Source organism: Trichosurus vulpecula, chromosome 1 (genome assembly GCF_011100635.1).
Source record: "Trichosurus vulpecula isolate mTriVul1 chromosome 1, mTriVul1.pri, whole genome shotgun sequence".
Taxonomy (NCBI): Eukaryota; Metazoa; Chordata; class Mammalia; order Diprotodontia; family Phalangeridae; genus Trichosurus; species Trichosurus vulpecula.
The window spans coordinates 284,816,353-284,833,841 of record NC_050573.1 but is presented as its reverse complement, the minus strand read 5'-3'; the positions used below and the strand labels follow the sequence as shown (position 1 = coordinate 284,833,841).

General features: G+C 35.2%; 1 protein-coding gene across 1 annotated transcript in view; it reads right to left on the bottom strand.

The window, feature by feature from the left end:
• The window catches only part of C1H8orf34 (chromosome 1 C8orf34 homolog), a 390,966-nt gene that overhangs the window by 302,970 nt on the left and 70,507 nt on the right, over positions 1-17,489 (bottom strand). Inside the window, exons 2-4 of the mRNA XM_036760505.1 lie at positions 10,578-10,725; positions 4,851-4,982; positions 633-761 (exon numbers count right to left, since the gene is read on the bottom strand). Coding sequence (XP_036616400.1) covers positions 633-761; positions 4,851-4,982; positions 10,578-10,725 — 409 coding nt within the window. The remainder of the gene's footprint in view (positions 1-632; positions 762-4,850; positions 4,983-10,577; positions 10,726-17,489) is intronic.

The following is a 17,489-nucleotide window of genomic DNA, read 5'->3' as shown; positions in this document are numbered from 1 at the left end:
TGAACTCATCTTCCTGAGTTCAAATCTGGCCTCAGACGCTAACTAGCTGTGTGACCCTGGGCAAGTCACTTAACCCTGTTTGCCTCAGTTTCTTCATCTGTAAAATGAGTTGGAGAAGGAAATGGCAAACCACTGGAGTAACTTTGCCAAGAAAACCTCAAATGGGCTCCTGCAGAGTTGAACACTAATGAAAACCACTGAACAACAACAACAATAATTCCCTCTTCCTTCCACCAGTGAAATCACATTCTTTTCTGTTAAAGCATATAGAGTCCTACACAGTTTACCAGATATCTTTTGTAAATTGCTAGGGCAAAAAAAGTACATTGCCTGGAGCCCAAAATTCTGGTCTCTAGCCTCTCTAAATTTTGATTTTGTTTGAAAGACATATGGCTGTTAATGTACTTATACACTGAAGCTATTTCCAGTTGTGTAAAAGCTATCAGTCTCGTGGTTTAGCTTTTGAAAACCCATGATCACCTCCATGTCAGGTTCACAAATCAAAGTAGGACATTAGTGGAGGAGAAATCATAATTAAGTGGAAAAAATGCTTTACTGACACTATCAGTAAATGTCTTATGTTTTTGGAATTGGTTAGAGAATCATATTATAATCAAAATAAATGAACTTACTTCTAGAAAGATTCTCAAGGGCTTTCCCCAGCTTCTTGCTCTCTTGAAGGATGTGATTTAATTCATCAAAGTCGTGGCTTTCTGGTTTGATCCGCCAGTTCCACTTAGGATGCTCCACTGACCTTGGCACTAAGTATTTTTAAAAAATTGATATTTAATCGATCATTCTACAAACATGCTATATAATGATACAATAAATTCATCATCATAAAGTCACTGACCTAGGGCTCAACATAAAAAAAATACTGCTCTGTGGGATGAGGAGATTAAATAGTAGTGGGGGAAAGTCACAAAGACAATTAATAGAATAAAGCTATGTAACTGAACAAATAAAGAGGAATTCATGCCTAAAAGGAAATTCAAGTATTGACCAAAATGAATATCTGTATTTAAATGACCTAAAAGGGGTCTGCACTGTGTTACTGGTTAGTAAGCAATTTCACACTTCTTCCATTTAAGCTAGTGAGGAATTTTGCATATGTTGATCTCTAATTTGTTAGGTGGGGTCCATGATGGGATCAAAAATAAGTGTTAAAATTTTGTGAGTAAATTTACAGGTGACATGGTCTGTACCTCTGGGAATAGATCCTCATGCTACTGCCACTGTAACTAATACTAGGTTACCACAGATACCAGTAGAGCCATATCTAAGACTGGGTAACTTGGACTTTGCCCTAGGGCATTGAAATTCAGAAGGTGCTCACAACACTAGCTTTCATTCTACTGAGAGAAACAACTATGCTTAGCAATTTTATCTTTTTTTTAAAGCCCCTTCAGCCTCACCACAGATGAGCTCCTTCTCAACCCCACCTAGCTATCTCCCTTCTCTAACAGCAACCAGCAGTTTTCCAGGGTTTGTCCCTTCCCCTATACAGTCAGAGGACACATTACCCATGGGCCTCATGCCCCAGAATCATGATCTCTCCTCTGGTCTCTCTCTTCCTTTCCCAGAAGCTCAAGTGAATTTGTCTTTCCCAGGATGCATTTTGTGGTGTTCAACTTTGGCACAAGAATCACTAGTTACACCTATGGATATCATTAGACTGGTAGAAGAACAGGAAGATAGACCTTCTGGTCTGGCAGTCACAGAAGAAATAATGTTTTGTATCCCTGCCCTCATTACATTCCTTAATCTTTTCCCAATTTTCCATGGATAATAGTCCACTCAGCACTACTGAAATATCTAATTTTCTTTCTTAAGTTTGCCCACAGATGGTAGCTAATTTGTCATGTGCCATCAAAGTCTGTTTTGAAAGACAAGCTTTTAACATACACACAAAACAAGAATTAGCATGTTTCCTGGAAACAGTTATCTATTCCAGATTCCCTTAGTATCTTTCTCAATCTCTTATATAGAAAAGTTCGTGTTACTGTTGTGTTTGGTTAGAAAGTGACAGAATACAGTTAAAGAATATTCTGGAATACTGGAATATAGGAGCATATGTATATACACAGATATAAAAGCATCGGTAAGGATATAAAATACTGATTATTTTGATTAATAAGAAATTTGCTTCACCTGTATTTTTTCAGCTTTCTGGTATTTATCTCAGGATATTTGTGAACCACATATAGCTAAAAATATCCCTGTCAAATATGTTTTATAATCCTTTTTAAAAGGAAAATAACCCATCACTCTATTTCATCAGGGTATGATCATATTTTGGGGAATTTGAGCATGTCTGTTGGGCCAAACTAATTCTATCAATTGATATAACCTTTTTTTTTAATAGAGACCATAATGACCCCTAAGAGGCAATGGGAATTCTCAAATAACTTTGCTCAGAAAATGAATAGATACAAGAAATCCTACGAAATGAAGGGGGAAGCTTCTTAGCATGATTTTGAAAACTCTGGGACATGACATAACATGTTGTCCCTTATATCTTAACATACTGTTCTTGTTATTTTAAGAATTATACAAATTAAAAGGAAAAATTGGCGAAGAAGATAATGTTAGAACTTTTAATCACCAATATGAAAACAATGCCATCTGCAATCTTAGATTTAGCTCAGGCCTAGGCAGGTATTTTTTTTTCAAGCTTACAGATGGCATAATTAGTTTGTATTTATTCTCCTAGAAGTGGATCATCTTGGCCATTCTAGCTATCAGCTTTTAGATCCCCCTCCCACTCCCTTTATAATATAAGTCAGGAACAAATCTAAGGCAATAAAATACAATGCAAAAAATCTTCAGAAACAACTATATTGATGCTTTTCCTAAAGATGGTCAGGCAGCTCCTGAGGATGAATTGTTAGATTTGTTGGTTTTAGTTTTTGTTTTCATAAGGAAGAGACTGATAGGTTCAGAGAAACAATTAAAAAACACATGGATTAATAAAAATGTCTACTCAAACTAACAGATGATTGAGGGAATAAGGCAATTATTTGCAAAAAAAAATCCTTCCAGAAGCATATGAAAATATTTTGAAAACTACTTATTTAAAAAAGAACTTTGATCCATTTTATGGAGCACTACTACCTACTTATTCTTTAAATATACAAAATGCCACCATAATTATTACCTGACTAAATAGGTTCTATTAAATGTGTTTCAGTTTAAAGAATATTTTAATAATCAGGAGTTAATAGGAATAATTAATAATAATAATATTTATATAGTGCCTACTATGTGCCAGACACTGTACTAAGTGCTTTACAAATATTATCTCATTTTATCCTAAGGACAACTCTGAGAGGTAGGTGCTATTATTATTCTAATTTTTCAGATAAGGAAACTGAGGTAAACAGAGGTTAAGTGACTTGCCCAGGGTCACATAGTCAAAGGCCCAATTTGAAATCAGGTTTTCCTGACTCTAGGCCTGGCACTGTATTTACTGTGCCATCTAATGCCCCTAACAATAAATGTAAAGTCATACAGTTGGGTTCAATATCAGCTTTCCTTGAACAAAATGTGAACCATGATCTAGGGGTTTAAGCATTTACAAGCTCAATATCAATCAACAGGATTGCCAAAAAAGCTAAGAGATCTAGTTTTCAGAACTGCCCTATTCTTCCCTGGTCACTGCCTTTTTGGAATACCGTACTTATTTTGTGTGTCACATTTTAGGACAGACACTGACAAGATGGAGAGCTTCCAAAGGAGGGTAAGTAAAGGATGAGGGCCTTGAGTCCATGATGTATACTGATTATTTGAAAGAGTTGGGAATACTCAACATGGAGAAGAGAAAATTTAGGATGGCATTTTGAAGAGCTATCACACAGAAGAAGGATTATGCTTTTTATATTTGGGCCCAGAAGCTAAACCAGATTCAAGGAGTAGAAGTTGAAAAGATGCCAATTTATGCTTGGTATCAACTTTGCTATTTCAAAGTTAACTTGCTTCCCCTTTGCTGGAGGTTTTCTATTAAAGGGGAGGTGACTACTTGTTAAATATTTTATATAATTTTTTTTTCAGAATTGGTTCAAATAGACGGCTTTTGAGGTCCTATCCAACTCTGAGATTCTGTGACACAGAATGTTAAGTAATTTGACCAAGTTCACAAGGCAACACAACTTTTTTCCAGAATACAGCACCTATATACTCACCTCAAATGCCTCCCCAAAAATTCTATTATCTTTTCATGCACACACACACACACACACACACACACACTCACACACACACACACACCCAGCCTTCTTTGTTTTCCATTAAAGTAGACAACACAGCCAATTTACCTATTACCACAAGGTAGAAAATGTTAGAAGGTTTTCTTAGTCCAAGCTCCAAATGGCTAGTAATTATTTTTACAAGACTGTCAATAAAACATTTTAGATCAATTCTAATTTTTGTCAATACACATGTAATAACATTCATTAAACAATTTATAATTTATAAAGTGCTTTGAATAACATCATATGATTTAATATTCATGACAATCCATGAACATAAGTAATGGAAGAATCACTACATCCTTTTCTCCAGATCAGTAAGGTGAGGCTTAAAGGGGTTAAGAGACTGGTCCCAGGAAACATAACTGGCTAGTGCACATCCAAACCTTCCAGGTCTTTCTCATTCCAAGTGCAGTGTTCTTCCTATCTTTCCAATATTACTACTTGACATTCCAAATGATGTAGAAAGAAAATTCACTAGGATTTGTGACCAGAAATTTAAAGTAAAAAGTTTTGGCTCAGTTATTATTTTTACTTTGTTGTTGTGGATGGTCTAGACTGATTGTAAATTTTGATTAAAAATGTGTTAACAAACTTTCTTACATGATTTGGATTCCGGTGATGGTGGAGAAATATTAGACACAGCAAGGTCACTCTTGGACTTCTTTGGCTTCTTTGCATTTACCTGCCAAGGTTTATCATAACTTCTGAAGTCTCTTCTAGTTCCTTTGTGCTCTGTTGAAGGAGAATACAAATAAAATTCTGTTAAGTCTTTTTGACACTTGTTTATAGATAAACCCCAATATAGCGAAGGTATATAACAGGTATGTATAACACACACACATATACACATATACGTATGCATGTATATACCTATCTACACATATATATGCATATACATGTATATGTACATGTATGTATCAGGTATAACAATGGAAAAGGCAAAGAGCCAACCCACAGCCTAGAAAATCTAGAAGTCAAGTAACAGAAAAACCTCCCTTTTTCCTTTTCTTTTCCAACTTGAAACAAAATATGAATCTGAATTTTATTACAATGATTCTCCTCAAAGCTACAAAATTGTTGTGAATTTTTTTTGTAAAGATGAGTTACATTATCATTAAATAATCTAGGGAAACATTTAATTGCATTTACATTTATTTACATAGCATTATAGACTGCCAAGACCTAGAAGGGATCTCAAAATAGTTTATAGTGACTCCTTAATGAATAAAGAATTAGAGCTGGAAATACCCAGGCTATTATCAAATCCAACCTCTTCACTTTACAGATGCTGAAACCGGGACCTACAGAAGCTGAGTTACTTGTCCCTGATCCCACAGTTAGCAAGAAGTGGACCCAGCACACAAATCAAGATCCTCTGTCTCCAAGTCCTGTGCTCTTTTCCACTATACCAAAATGGCTCCCAATACTCCAAATATAAATTCCCTCCCCAACAATGAGTCATCTGGCTTCTGCTACAAAGTTTCCAATTTTTAGAAACAAATTTTCTCCTGACACATCATGTTCTACTTTTGAATGGTTCTAATTGTTAGGAAGTTCTTCCTTATATTGAGCCCAACTATGCCTTTTAGAAACATTTGATGAATTTTACATTAAGCCCATAATATAGATTCCCTCCTTAGTGTGTTTTGAGCTTCCAAAAGCTTGTCAACCTGCCTCTATTTTGTAGATGTTTCTACTAATAGGAATGAGCATTTTAAATTTAATATCATTACAGTGAAAATGTAATGAAAAATAGTCTAATATTCTTATAAATTTGCCTCTGAACATACTGATTGTGTGACCCTAAGGTCTCCAACTTTCCAAGAGCTGGCTCTATATCAGTGAAATATCAAGTCTAGTCCCTATCTCTGGATCTGTCCTTGTAGTGACCAAGGGGATAAATTTTCTGAAGGTAGAGAGTAAACAAAATAAAACTGGGCAATATGTATAAAGGTAAAAAAATCCAGCTCCAATCTAGGGACATATAAAGTCTGATAATGTGCCCAGTGGCTTAAACAAAGCTGTGAGAACACCTCTTCAGTTTTCTTTCCAACTTTTGCTTGGTAGGAAAGGCAGCAATACCTAAGAACTGTTATTACCTATCTAATACTAAGCCTGACTGACCTGGCAGAGAGAAATGATGTTAAAAAGCACAGGAGAAAGAAACCTTAAAAAAGATAAAAACAAAAAAAAAACTGGATACTGCTAAGAAGTATGTGGAAGTTAGATCCAAAGAGACTGGAGTTGAAATATTTCCTTAATCTGTGTGGTGACTTGTTATTCAGTTGTGTTGACTCTTTGTGACTCAATTTGGGATTTCCTTGGCAAAGATACTAGAGTGGTTAGCCATTTCCCTCTCCAGTTCGTTTTATAGATGAAGAAACTGAGGCAAAAAGGTTCAAGTGACATCTCCAGGGTCACATAAGTAGTAAGTGCCTGAAGCCAGATTTGAACTCAGGAAGATGATTTCCAGATTCCAAGCCTGACATTCTACCCACTGCGCCAAGTAGCTACCCAGGTATGGGGACTGCTCTCTGCCTAAAACGGATGGTTCTTGCAGGAAGTTGATAACTAAGGGAATAACAGGGAGATTGAATAAGGAAATTGTTTAGCTACTATTAGTGATATTTGAATGATCATGGAAAACAGGAGAGGTATCACAAGACTGAAGAAAAATGGTGTCCAAATTTCAAAAAAAAAAGGAAAGAAAGAAAGATCACAGAGTCTGAAAATTACAGACCAATGAGCTGGACTTCAATTTCAATTCCTGGGAAAATTATAGAAAGAATAATTTAAAAGATAGTTGGTAAACATCTAGAAAGGGAGACAGTGATTACAAAGAGACAGTACTTTCCTGAATAAATAGAGACAGAGAGCTATATTTGTTCATCAAGAACAGGTGACAAAAAAAACTAATTTCATTTACCTTTTGACAAGACTACTAAATTAAACTAATAGATGAGACCAAAACTGTGGACATAAATTTACCTACATTTTAGCAAGGATTTTGATAAAGCACCTCATACTGTTCTTGTGGGCCACAAATACCATTTACCAGTCCAAGTCTGACTCACAACCCCAGATATCCATTCAACAAGGATTATGAGAAGTGACTAGCAAAGGTCGGGGAAAGTAGGTGGTCAGCATTTAGGCAGTTCATCAGTGGGTAATTCATGTCCACTTAAAGAAAGATTAGGTTATTGAGGAAGGAAGTACAGTTACAGAAGTGATTAGTATATCAGGTAGGGATTCAATCACAGAATTAGGAAATTGTATGGTTAAAAAACACTAAATTTAGAGTTGGGAGTCAGGATTTCAAGCCCTGGCTCTGCTCTTAGTTGAGAATCAAATCACTCTCCCTTTCTGGGTCCAAGTTCCTCTCCTATAAAATGAGGTGGCTGAACTAGATGACCTTAGCCCCATTCAAATCTAAAAGTATTATCTTTAATCCCTAATATGCTTTTTGGTTCTAAATCATATGCACCTAGGACAAAAAAGTAAGAACCTAATGACCATGAAACTAGTGTATAGGACAAGTGATGAAATATCCAGGTCAGAGTAGAACTGACTGAACACTAAATTAATGAAAGAGGTCCCATCTGAGAAAGATCAAAGAGCTTAGGAAGAAAGAAAGGTGAATATAATTATTGATAGAGAATTCAAAGGGGCATCACCACAGAAGAAATTGGGGGGGGGGGAAACCTGGGTTCTAGTGAGGGTTTTAATGAAAATTCTTTCCCTTTTGCAATTAGTTGGTGATGAAATTTAGGAGCACTGATGGACTCATTTTAATCACGTGGTCTAATATTTTCATCTCCTCCATAAAGGTGGAAAATGTTATTGTAAAGGTGAGAAAAAGTTCAAGTAACCTAATAGAAAATGGTTAGTCTAAAAGAACTAATGTGTGTTCCTATGTAATACTAACAACATTTGAGAGTTTAGTCTTTTAAAATTTTTAAATATTGATAACTTTCTTACTAAAATTCAACATATAGTACCAGATTTCAAGCTATACTACAAAGGCATAATCATCAAAACAATCTGGTGCTGATTAAGTATACAACATACAGAAGTAAATTAACACAGTAACCTAGTGTTTGATACACTCAAAGATCCCAGATATTGGGGCAAGAACTCACTCTTTGACAAAACTACTAGAAAACTGGCAGAAATGAAGCATAGACCAGCATCTCACACCATATACCAAGATAAGCTCAAAGGGGTATGTAATTTAGCCATAAAAGGTGATTTAAGAAAATTAGAGGAACATGGAAAAATTATCTGTCAAATCTATGAATACGAATTTTAACTCTTCCCTATAATTAAGGGAAGAGTTAATAACCAAAATAAGATAGAGAGAATCATGGGAAGTGAAATGGATATTTTAATTATATTAAATTTAAGAGCTTTTGCACAAGCAAAAACCAAAGCAACTAAAGTTAGAAGGAAAGATGTTAACTGTGGCGGGGGGAGGGTTATAGCAAACTTATTTGATAAAGCTCACATTTCCAAGGATATAGGAAACTGAGCCAAGTTCATAAAAAATAAGAGCCATTCCCCAATTGATAAATAGTCAAAGGATATGGACAAGCAGTTTTCAGAAGAAGAAATCAGAGCTAGCAATGGTCACATGAAAAAAAAATGCTCTAAATCACTAATTACTAGAGAAATGTAAATTAAAAGAAGACATATACGTAAGATTGGCTAAGATGACAGAAAAGGAAAATGGCAAATGTGGGAGGTGATATGGAAAAATGAATACACTAGTGCACTGTTGGTGAAGCTATGAATTGGTCCAGCCATTCTGGCGAACAATTTGGAACTTTGCCTGAATGTGCATACTCTTTCACCCAGCAATACAGCTACCAAGTTTATACCCTAAAGAGATAAATTAAAAAGAGAAAACCCCCATACAAACAAAAATGTTTATAGCAGTTCTTTCTGTTGTGACCAAGAGTTAGAAACTGAGGGATTGTCCATCAATTGAGGAATGGTTGAACAAGTTGTGACATACGCTTTTGATCTAATACTATTGTGATATAAGAAATAATGAGGGTGATGGCTTCAGAAAAACTTGGGAAGATTTGTATGAGTTAATACAAGATGAAGTAAGCAGAATATGGAAAATATTGTACATGGTGATAGAAATATTATAACAATAATCAACTCTGAAAGACTTAGCTACACGATCAATATAATGATCCATGACAATTCCAAAGGACTCACAATGAAAATTACTATCTACCTCCAAATAGAGAACTGATGGACTCTGATTGCAGAAAGCAGTATATTTTTTTCTTTATTTTTCTTGCTTTTTTACACAATATGTTTAATTTGGAAATGTTTTACATGACTTCATATGTTTAGTAGGTATCATAATCCTTGCCTTCTCAGTGGGTAGGGGAGAGGTAGAAGGAGAGAGAATTTGGAACTAAAAATACAAATTTTATATGTATATATAATATGTAAAATCTCCTTGATGACAGGGATTATCTTGTTTTAACACTTGTATAGCCAATGCTTAGCATAGTGCAGGCACATAGTCTTTAATAAATGCCTTTTTCATCAAAATATTTCAACATAAATGCCATCTTAAGCATCACTTAAGTTGGTTTTTAAACTTTTGAAAAACTTTCATAAGCTGATGCTCAGATACTCAAAAGATTGCATTTTCCCCCTTTATGGAGGAGATAGGAATATTAGACTATGTGATTAAAATGGGTCCATCAGTGCTCCTAAATTTCATCACCAATCAATGGCAAAAAAAAGTTACTGATGCATACAAGATAGCTTTGATGTAGCACCATAAGAAAAGTCTGGTGCAGACAGATTAGATGACCAAAGTGGCCCACAAGACCTCCTATGCAGATTCATGAGTCTGAAAAAGTGTCATCCTGAAACTGTCATACACAATGCATGATAACAATTGTTAATTTAAGGTAAAAGATTATTATTCAAAATTATTCAAAACGCACAAAACTAATAAGTGAAAAAGATATTTAATAAAGGATGATTAAATAATTTAATAATTTACCTTTAAAATTATATTTTTGTAAAGTTGTAACATTTATATTTATAAAGTTATTAAAAGTTAGAACTGCAGTAAGACTTTTGGTACACATAATGCACCAAATAATAATAGTCCTATTTATCAAAGCTTTTGTGCCATATTTTATCGTACTAATATAGAGATAGGTTAAGGTTCTAGCTATCTACCTACCTCTATTGTATCATAAATTACTAAGATTATGGTCATTTTTGGTTACATGCATCCACCTAAAATACCTTTCCCCCTGAAATGAACTGGAATGACTTTTCTCTAATTACCTGATGTTTCACTTTCTGCCCATAAAGCAGCAGACCCAGACAAGGTTCTTTGAAGTTGACTGCGAGGCCCCTGTTTAGATTGAAGATGGTCAATGAGAAATGGGATTGGCTGGTCAGGTGTCTCTGTTATGAGTTTGGTCATCAATTCCTGAAGAAGAAGAAAAAAAAGTAGCAAAAAACTTGTTTTTTTTAAAAAATCATTATAATGAAGGGAAAAAGTCATTAAGGAGTCCATTTGTAGCACATTTTTAGTTTTATAGAATGATATTTCCACATAAAATATCTAGTTTAAATTCTTACATTGGCATATATACATAATGGATTCAAGATCTAAACGAAGACACGATATACTCATAAATAATTTTCCTTTGCAGACAAAAGGGCAGGGTAGGGAGTAGAAACAATAATAAATAAAAATAAAATAAACATTAGCCAACATCATCTCCAAAACTTACAATGATTTTTAGTACATACTCTGGAAATATAGTGGAAATGGTAATAAACTGAAACTCAGGAGAGCTATATCCTGTCCCCGTTTCTGCCACTTACAGTGTGAACCTAGGTCACTGTCTAGGCCTCAGTTCCCTCCTATGTAAAATGAAAGACAAAATGGTATTCTGGATATAACATTCCGGACAGGCTTGGAGTTGAGGTTCAAAGCTTCCTCAGATAACTATTAGCTATGTGACCCTCTATGGACCTCAGTTTCTTCACCTGTAAAACTAAAAAGGGGTTGGATTCAGTGACCTCTAAATTCCTTTCCAGTTATAATATTATGTGGTTCTATTTTAAACATACCAGTAATAGTTAGTCTCACTTGTCTTTCTCCAATCTTTACAATTCCCCTTTCTCCTTTTACATCTATATTTTTGTGAGTATACATGGCTATTAGAACACTATACTGTTTTGTCTATTGCTGTGTCTTGTGACACTTATAGACAACAACATTGCCATTTAACAGTTAAAAGTAATAATGATAATGTATATCTTCTCTTGTTTTTCTTCTCAAGGAATATGATTATGAACAAGGTGAAAGAGAGGGTATCTAGGTCACATAGGGCTCGGATCCCTTGGCACCAGAACTTTCTGCATCCCAACTCCCTGAAAGGCTTGCTCCTTTCCCTAGGGTTTTAGTGCAAAATCCCAATTAAATACTGCTAGGTAAAGAAAGGTAAATTGCAGGAAGAATGAGAATTATAGGGCTGGGATAAAGAATACAGACAAAATAAAATGGAAGTCATAGAGTCTTAGAGCTGGAACGAACCTCAAAGATCCTCTACTACAATCTGTCACCCACTGCAGAGATTCCTTTTAGAGAATTGTGATAGGTGGCTTCTCCTTGAATGCTATCAACAGTAATAATTTCCAAACTCAACAAGCCTTTGTGGAACACTTGTGGTGTGTCTAGATAGCTAAGTATCCCAGTGGCTACAGGGCTGGGCCTGGAGTCAGGAAAGCCTGAGCTCAAATCTAGCCTCAGACACTTGCTAGCTGTGTAGTCCTGGGTAAGTCCCTTCATCTCTGCTTGCCTCTGTTTCCTCAAATGTTAAATGGAGGTAATATCAATACTACCACATGGGGTTGTTGTGAGGATAAAATGAGATAATATTTCTAAAAGTGTCTGGCACATAGTAGGCACTATATAAATGCTTATTCCCTTTTCCTTCCATTTCCCAGTTCTTATGAAGCTTATCAACTAGGAAGGAAATATAACACATGTCCAAATAATTATAAGACAAAATAATGCATGAACAGTGCATCTGAGAAGGACAAGAAAAGATCTAAAGTGGAAAAGGCCATTGTTATCTGAAATGAAAGGCATATAACTTGAGTTTTAAAGAATGGCTAGGGGGTCAACATGAAGAAAGGGTGGGTAGGGAGGAGAAAGTCATTCCAAGTAGAGTTCACAGGGTAAGCAAAGGCATGGAGGTTGGCCATGCCCACCTCAGAGTTTGTACAAGGAAAAGCAAGGAGTTTATTTTAAGGAGTCTAGAACAAATGGACGAGATTAGTATGAAATAAGGAGTAGGTAAATAGAGTGGTACTAGGATGTGAAGAGCCTAGAATTCTAGGTAAAGGAGTCTAAAATTTTATCGGGAAGGAATAGAGTCACTGAAAGATTTTAAGCAGAGGCCACATGACCAGATCTATGGATAAAGATCATGTCTATGAGCAATGTTTGTGAAGGACAAGAATTTGGAGGGTAGAGAGGGTGGGCTAGTTAGAGAGGCTACTGTGATAGTCCAAGCAGTGATAGAGATGAGGGGGATGGGTTTGAGAGATATTTCAGAGTTAAGATCAATAGGACTTTAATTGATTGCATATATAAAAGATGAAAGAGAAGAAAGAGTCACAGATAACATCAAATTTAATAATGACATTATTACTAGTACCATGATTCATATTATTATTACTTTTAACAACAGAAAGGACAATAGTAAAGTCACTGAAATTTATATAACACTGGGTGCTTTCAATGTACTTCCATATACACTGCCTCACTCAAACTTGGCAGTAACTTTGTGAGGGAGGGAGGCAGGGTTATATGAGATCCAGCTAACCTTTGGAGTATCCATAATTGAGTTTAAAATGAACTATTTGCTTATTTGTCACTGGAACATAAGTTTGGTACTTTGCATCTTATGCTTTATGTTCAAACTATAAACTTGTTTGGCTGGGCCATCCAAAGCTAATGTATATTGTATCATCTACTGGAAAATGCAGAAGTGATTTACAGTATTGTTGCCAGAAAACATCTAGTGATACAAAGAAAAATTGAGTCAGAAAACACAATTTTATACACAAAGAAAATTCCATCTCCAAACTTCACAAGATTCTGTATGCTCATATTTTTTTTTATTTCCCTTCACAATTGGACACATATTTTGTAAGCTGAAAAAAATAAAATAAAATGGGGGAGAAAAATGAAGGTCATTCTATACTTTGCCTTGCCTTCATAATATCCAAAACACAGCTCTAGAAAATTGTGTGTACTAGTAGTTATTTCTTCTGTGATTAGATTTGTGCCAGAAATCTCAGTTGATTGTAACATCTGTTCTTTGGTATATTCTCAAACTATATTAACAAAGATTAAAGCTAAAGAGAAAAGCCATAGCAGGTCTTATGACCCAAAAGATAGTCAATATAAGATCCACGGGAGGGTTTCACTCTGTATGTATCATTTATATAGCTGCCTACATGCACATTATGTTTCCCAATAGAACGTAAGTCCCCTTCAGGGCAGGAACTCCAAGGTCAGTCCTTTAGCCAGGTCTACACAGACTCATAATAACTGAAATGATACCTATTCTACCTCAATACTTCAATGATCTGTGATAATTCCCATTAAGCAGATGAGAAAACTGAATTCTAATCCCTCCTTTGATGCTTGGTAGCCTTGTAATCCTGGGCAAGTCCCTTAATCTCACTCAGGCTCAGTGACCTCATCTATAAAATGGGTATAATAATAACCCCTACCTTACAGGATTGATTGCCTATATAAAAGATGAAAGAAAGGAAAGAGTCATTTAATCCTCAGGATTAAATGAAATAACATTTATAAAGTATCTTAAAAACCAGAAAGTGCCTTATAAATGCTGCTTTTTATTATTATTATTAACTGTTGAATTGAAGGTTTATCAAGTATTTAAATAAAGGAAGCTTTACCTCAATACCTCCAAAAAACCCCAGGTATGTAATCTATGAAACACATACCTCATTGTATAGCACTGACAACAATTAGACTAATAATACTATCGGTCTTATCTATCACACAACATAATTGAATAAATTAAAAGATATTGGGTAATAATTCTGCAATAGAACAATAAAGGAAATATGAACTCTGGTCCATGGGGAGGAATTGGTATTCAGATGGATTTTTAGAGTGTTTGTGCTTGCATGTGTGTGCATGTATGTGTGTGTGGGCGTGTGGGCACATGTACGTGTGTGATTTATCTGTGATTCTCCTCTTTCAGGGATGTGTATATATATATACATATATATACACATATATATGTATATATGTCTGTGTATACATGTATACACATACACAGATATATACAAATACATGCATATAGGCACATACAGAGTGAGAGTGAGAGAGAGGGAGAGAGAGAGAGAGAGAGAGAGAGAGAGGTGAGTCTGAGAGAAAGGCTATATTTGTCTCCTTGACTGAGCCTCTTTAATGCTGAGAGTGACAATCTCCAGGGATGAGAGTGAGAGGAGAGAGAGAGTAAAGGAATAGAGTTTTCATCAAGTCAAATACTCTCTGAGTTGTGAGTATAAAGGAAGCAGCAAGTAGTGACACACTAAATAGTGGGTAGCAAAGAGAAGGAGCATTTTACAGGGGGAAAATACTGGTCCACAAATCAGAGAACCTAGGAACAAATCCCACCTCTGATCCTTATTACCAAAGTTACTGAAAGGTTTGAATGAGGCAGTATATATGAAAGTGAAACTTTGGGCAAGTCATTTAACTTTTATGCCCTCAGTTTTCTGGTTTGTAAACTAAGAAGATTGCTTTATAAGGCCTCTGAGACCCTCTCCAGATCTAGAAAGTCTTTTGGGACTGAGCTGGCCTAAGAGTTATTAGAAATCTTATGTGAAAGTGTTTTTTTCATGGTGTTCCCTAAATGTCCCCTTCAGTGGATTGGAGAAGGGGAATAGGATAGTTGATAGCAATGGCAGCCACTAGATTGAGTGATGGAGGAGGTCTCTAATCTCTGGCAGCCTGTGGAAGAAACAGCTATATCACTCTTCTGTTCCAATTATCAGCATCAATCAAGTATGATCATGATCAGTGAGAAATGAATTCTATTTCATGTCCTTCTTAAAATTCTTATTAGGAGGTCTTTCATTTTGCATCAGAAATACAATAACCCATTATACTCTATTTTACAGGGTGAGTGGTATCCAATCATAAAATTCTCTTAACATAATATCTGTAATCATATTAAATATTAATGGTGTACAATACATTAACATGTGTAAAATGTCATTCTAGTTCTGATTCTGCATATAATCTGATGCCTGCATTAATTCACTTTGGTTTTGCATAAATTTTCAAATCTGTTTAGAATTAGGTTCAGTAATAACAAGTTTTATAGAAATTTGCATTTTAAGATCACAACCTTTCAAATAATATTTCTCCTAATAGAAATATAATATCAAATTATTAGAATATAGAATAGAAAATAATTAGCAAGCTATGTTCCAAGTCCTAAAGAAGATTTCTTTAGGTATTTTCCAGATAAGCATGATAACTTTTCAATATTAAATAAATCAATGTGACATTTCATTAGAGGTTGTATCAAAAACTAAATCCAGTCCAAATTCCACATTGTTCAGGTCTTTCCAACAATGATATCAATAAATATTTATTAAGTTTGTGCCAGTATCAATCCTAAATGCTGGGGATACAAATAAAAGCAAAAGACAGTCCCTGCTTCCAAGAAGCCCACAATCTAAAGGGGGAGACAACATGAAAACAACACTGAACAAGCGAGTTACACATGATATATAGAAAATAATCGATAGATGGAAGGGATTAGATTAAGTGGGATTGGGAAAGGTTTTCTATAGAACGTGAGCGTTTAACTGGAATTTGAAGGAAGCCAGGGAAGCTCAGAACCAGAGACAAGAAGGAAGAGCATTTCAGGTGTGGAAGATAGCCAATGAAAATAACCATAGTGGAGGGATAGAGTGCCTTGTTCAAGGAACAGCAAAGAGGCCAGTCATTGGATCAGAAAGTACTTAAGGAAGTAAAATGTAAGAAAACTAGAAAGATTGGGGAGGGGACAGATTATGAAGGGCCAAACGAAAGTTACTAAATACCAGATGGAGTATTTTATATTTGATCAGGGCTGTAACAAGAAGCCACTGGAGATTACTGAGTGGGATAGAGACCTTGTCAGACCCATGCTTTAGAAAGATTACTTTGACAGCTGAGGAGAGGATGGACTGGCATGGGGAGAACAACCAGCAGACTATGGCAATAATTCAGGTGTGAGGTGATGGGAACCTGCATTACGGCCATGGCAGCATCAGAGGAGAAAAGGAGGCATATCTGATATGTGTTACCAAGGTAAAATCAACCTATCAGTCATTTTAAAGAACATTATCCAGAGTATACCATGTAGTTATCTTACAAAAATTAACTATTCACTAAATTAGTGACACCATATTTGAGTAATTTCTGGGGAAATAGAAAAAAAATATTGACTGAAACTATGCAGGTACTAGGTCTTGCCTCAGAATTCGCAAATCATGCATGCTTTTGAAAATCAACCGTATCATCTTTTAGCTACAAGTAATAATAAATAAACTGAGATTTCAGTTCAAATGAATAATTGTAGTTGACAGAAATGTAAAAATCATCCTAATTAAATATTTCATGATAGTATTATTTAATAATACTTTAGTTTTAATGTTATAATATTTTATGTTTAATATTATAATATAAATTACCTTGAATAATTGATATTAATATAATTATAATTTAGTTTTAATTTTGTAATACTTATGTTCTAGTTTCTATATCATTTTACGGGTTTCAAAAGGATTCCTCATAACAACTTTATGATGTAGATAGTTTAAGAATCATTATTCTCGCTTTACAGATAACAAAGTGAGACTTAGGGAAGCAATGAAACTTACTCATTATTAAACAACTACAAAGTATTGGAACGAGGACTGAATGCAGCTGACTCCAAATCCACCAGATGTAAGTCACTGAAGGAAATTCCTTGGAGCCCAAAGAAGTTAATTATTCTTGACTACCTATTGCTACTAGATAGATAATAGGTAGGTGGGTGGGTAGATCGATCGATGAGCATTTATTAAGTACTTGCTATGTGGGAGGGAAAGGGGTACAAAGAGAGAATGCAAGAGTGAGAGGAAGCCTGGCTATGT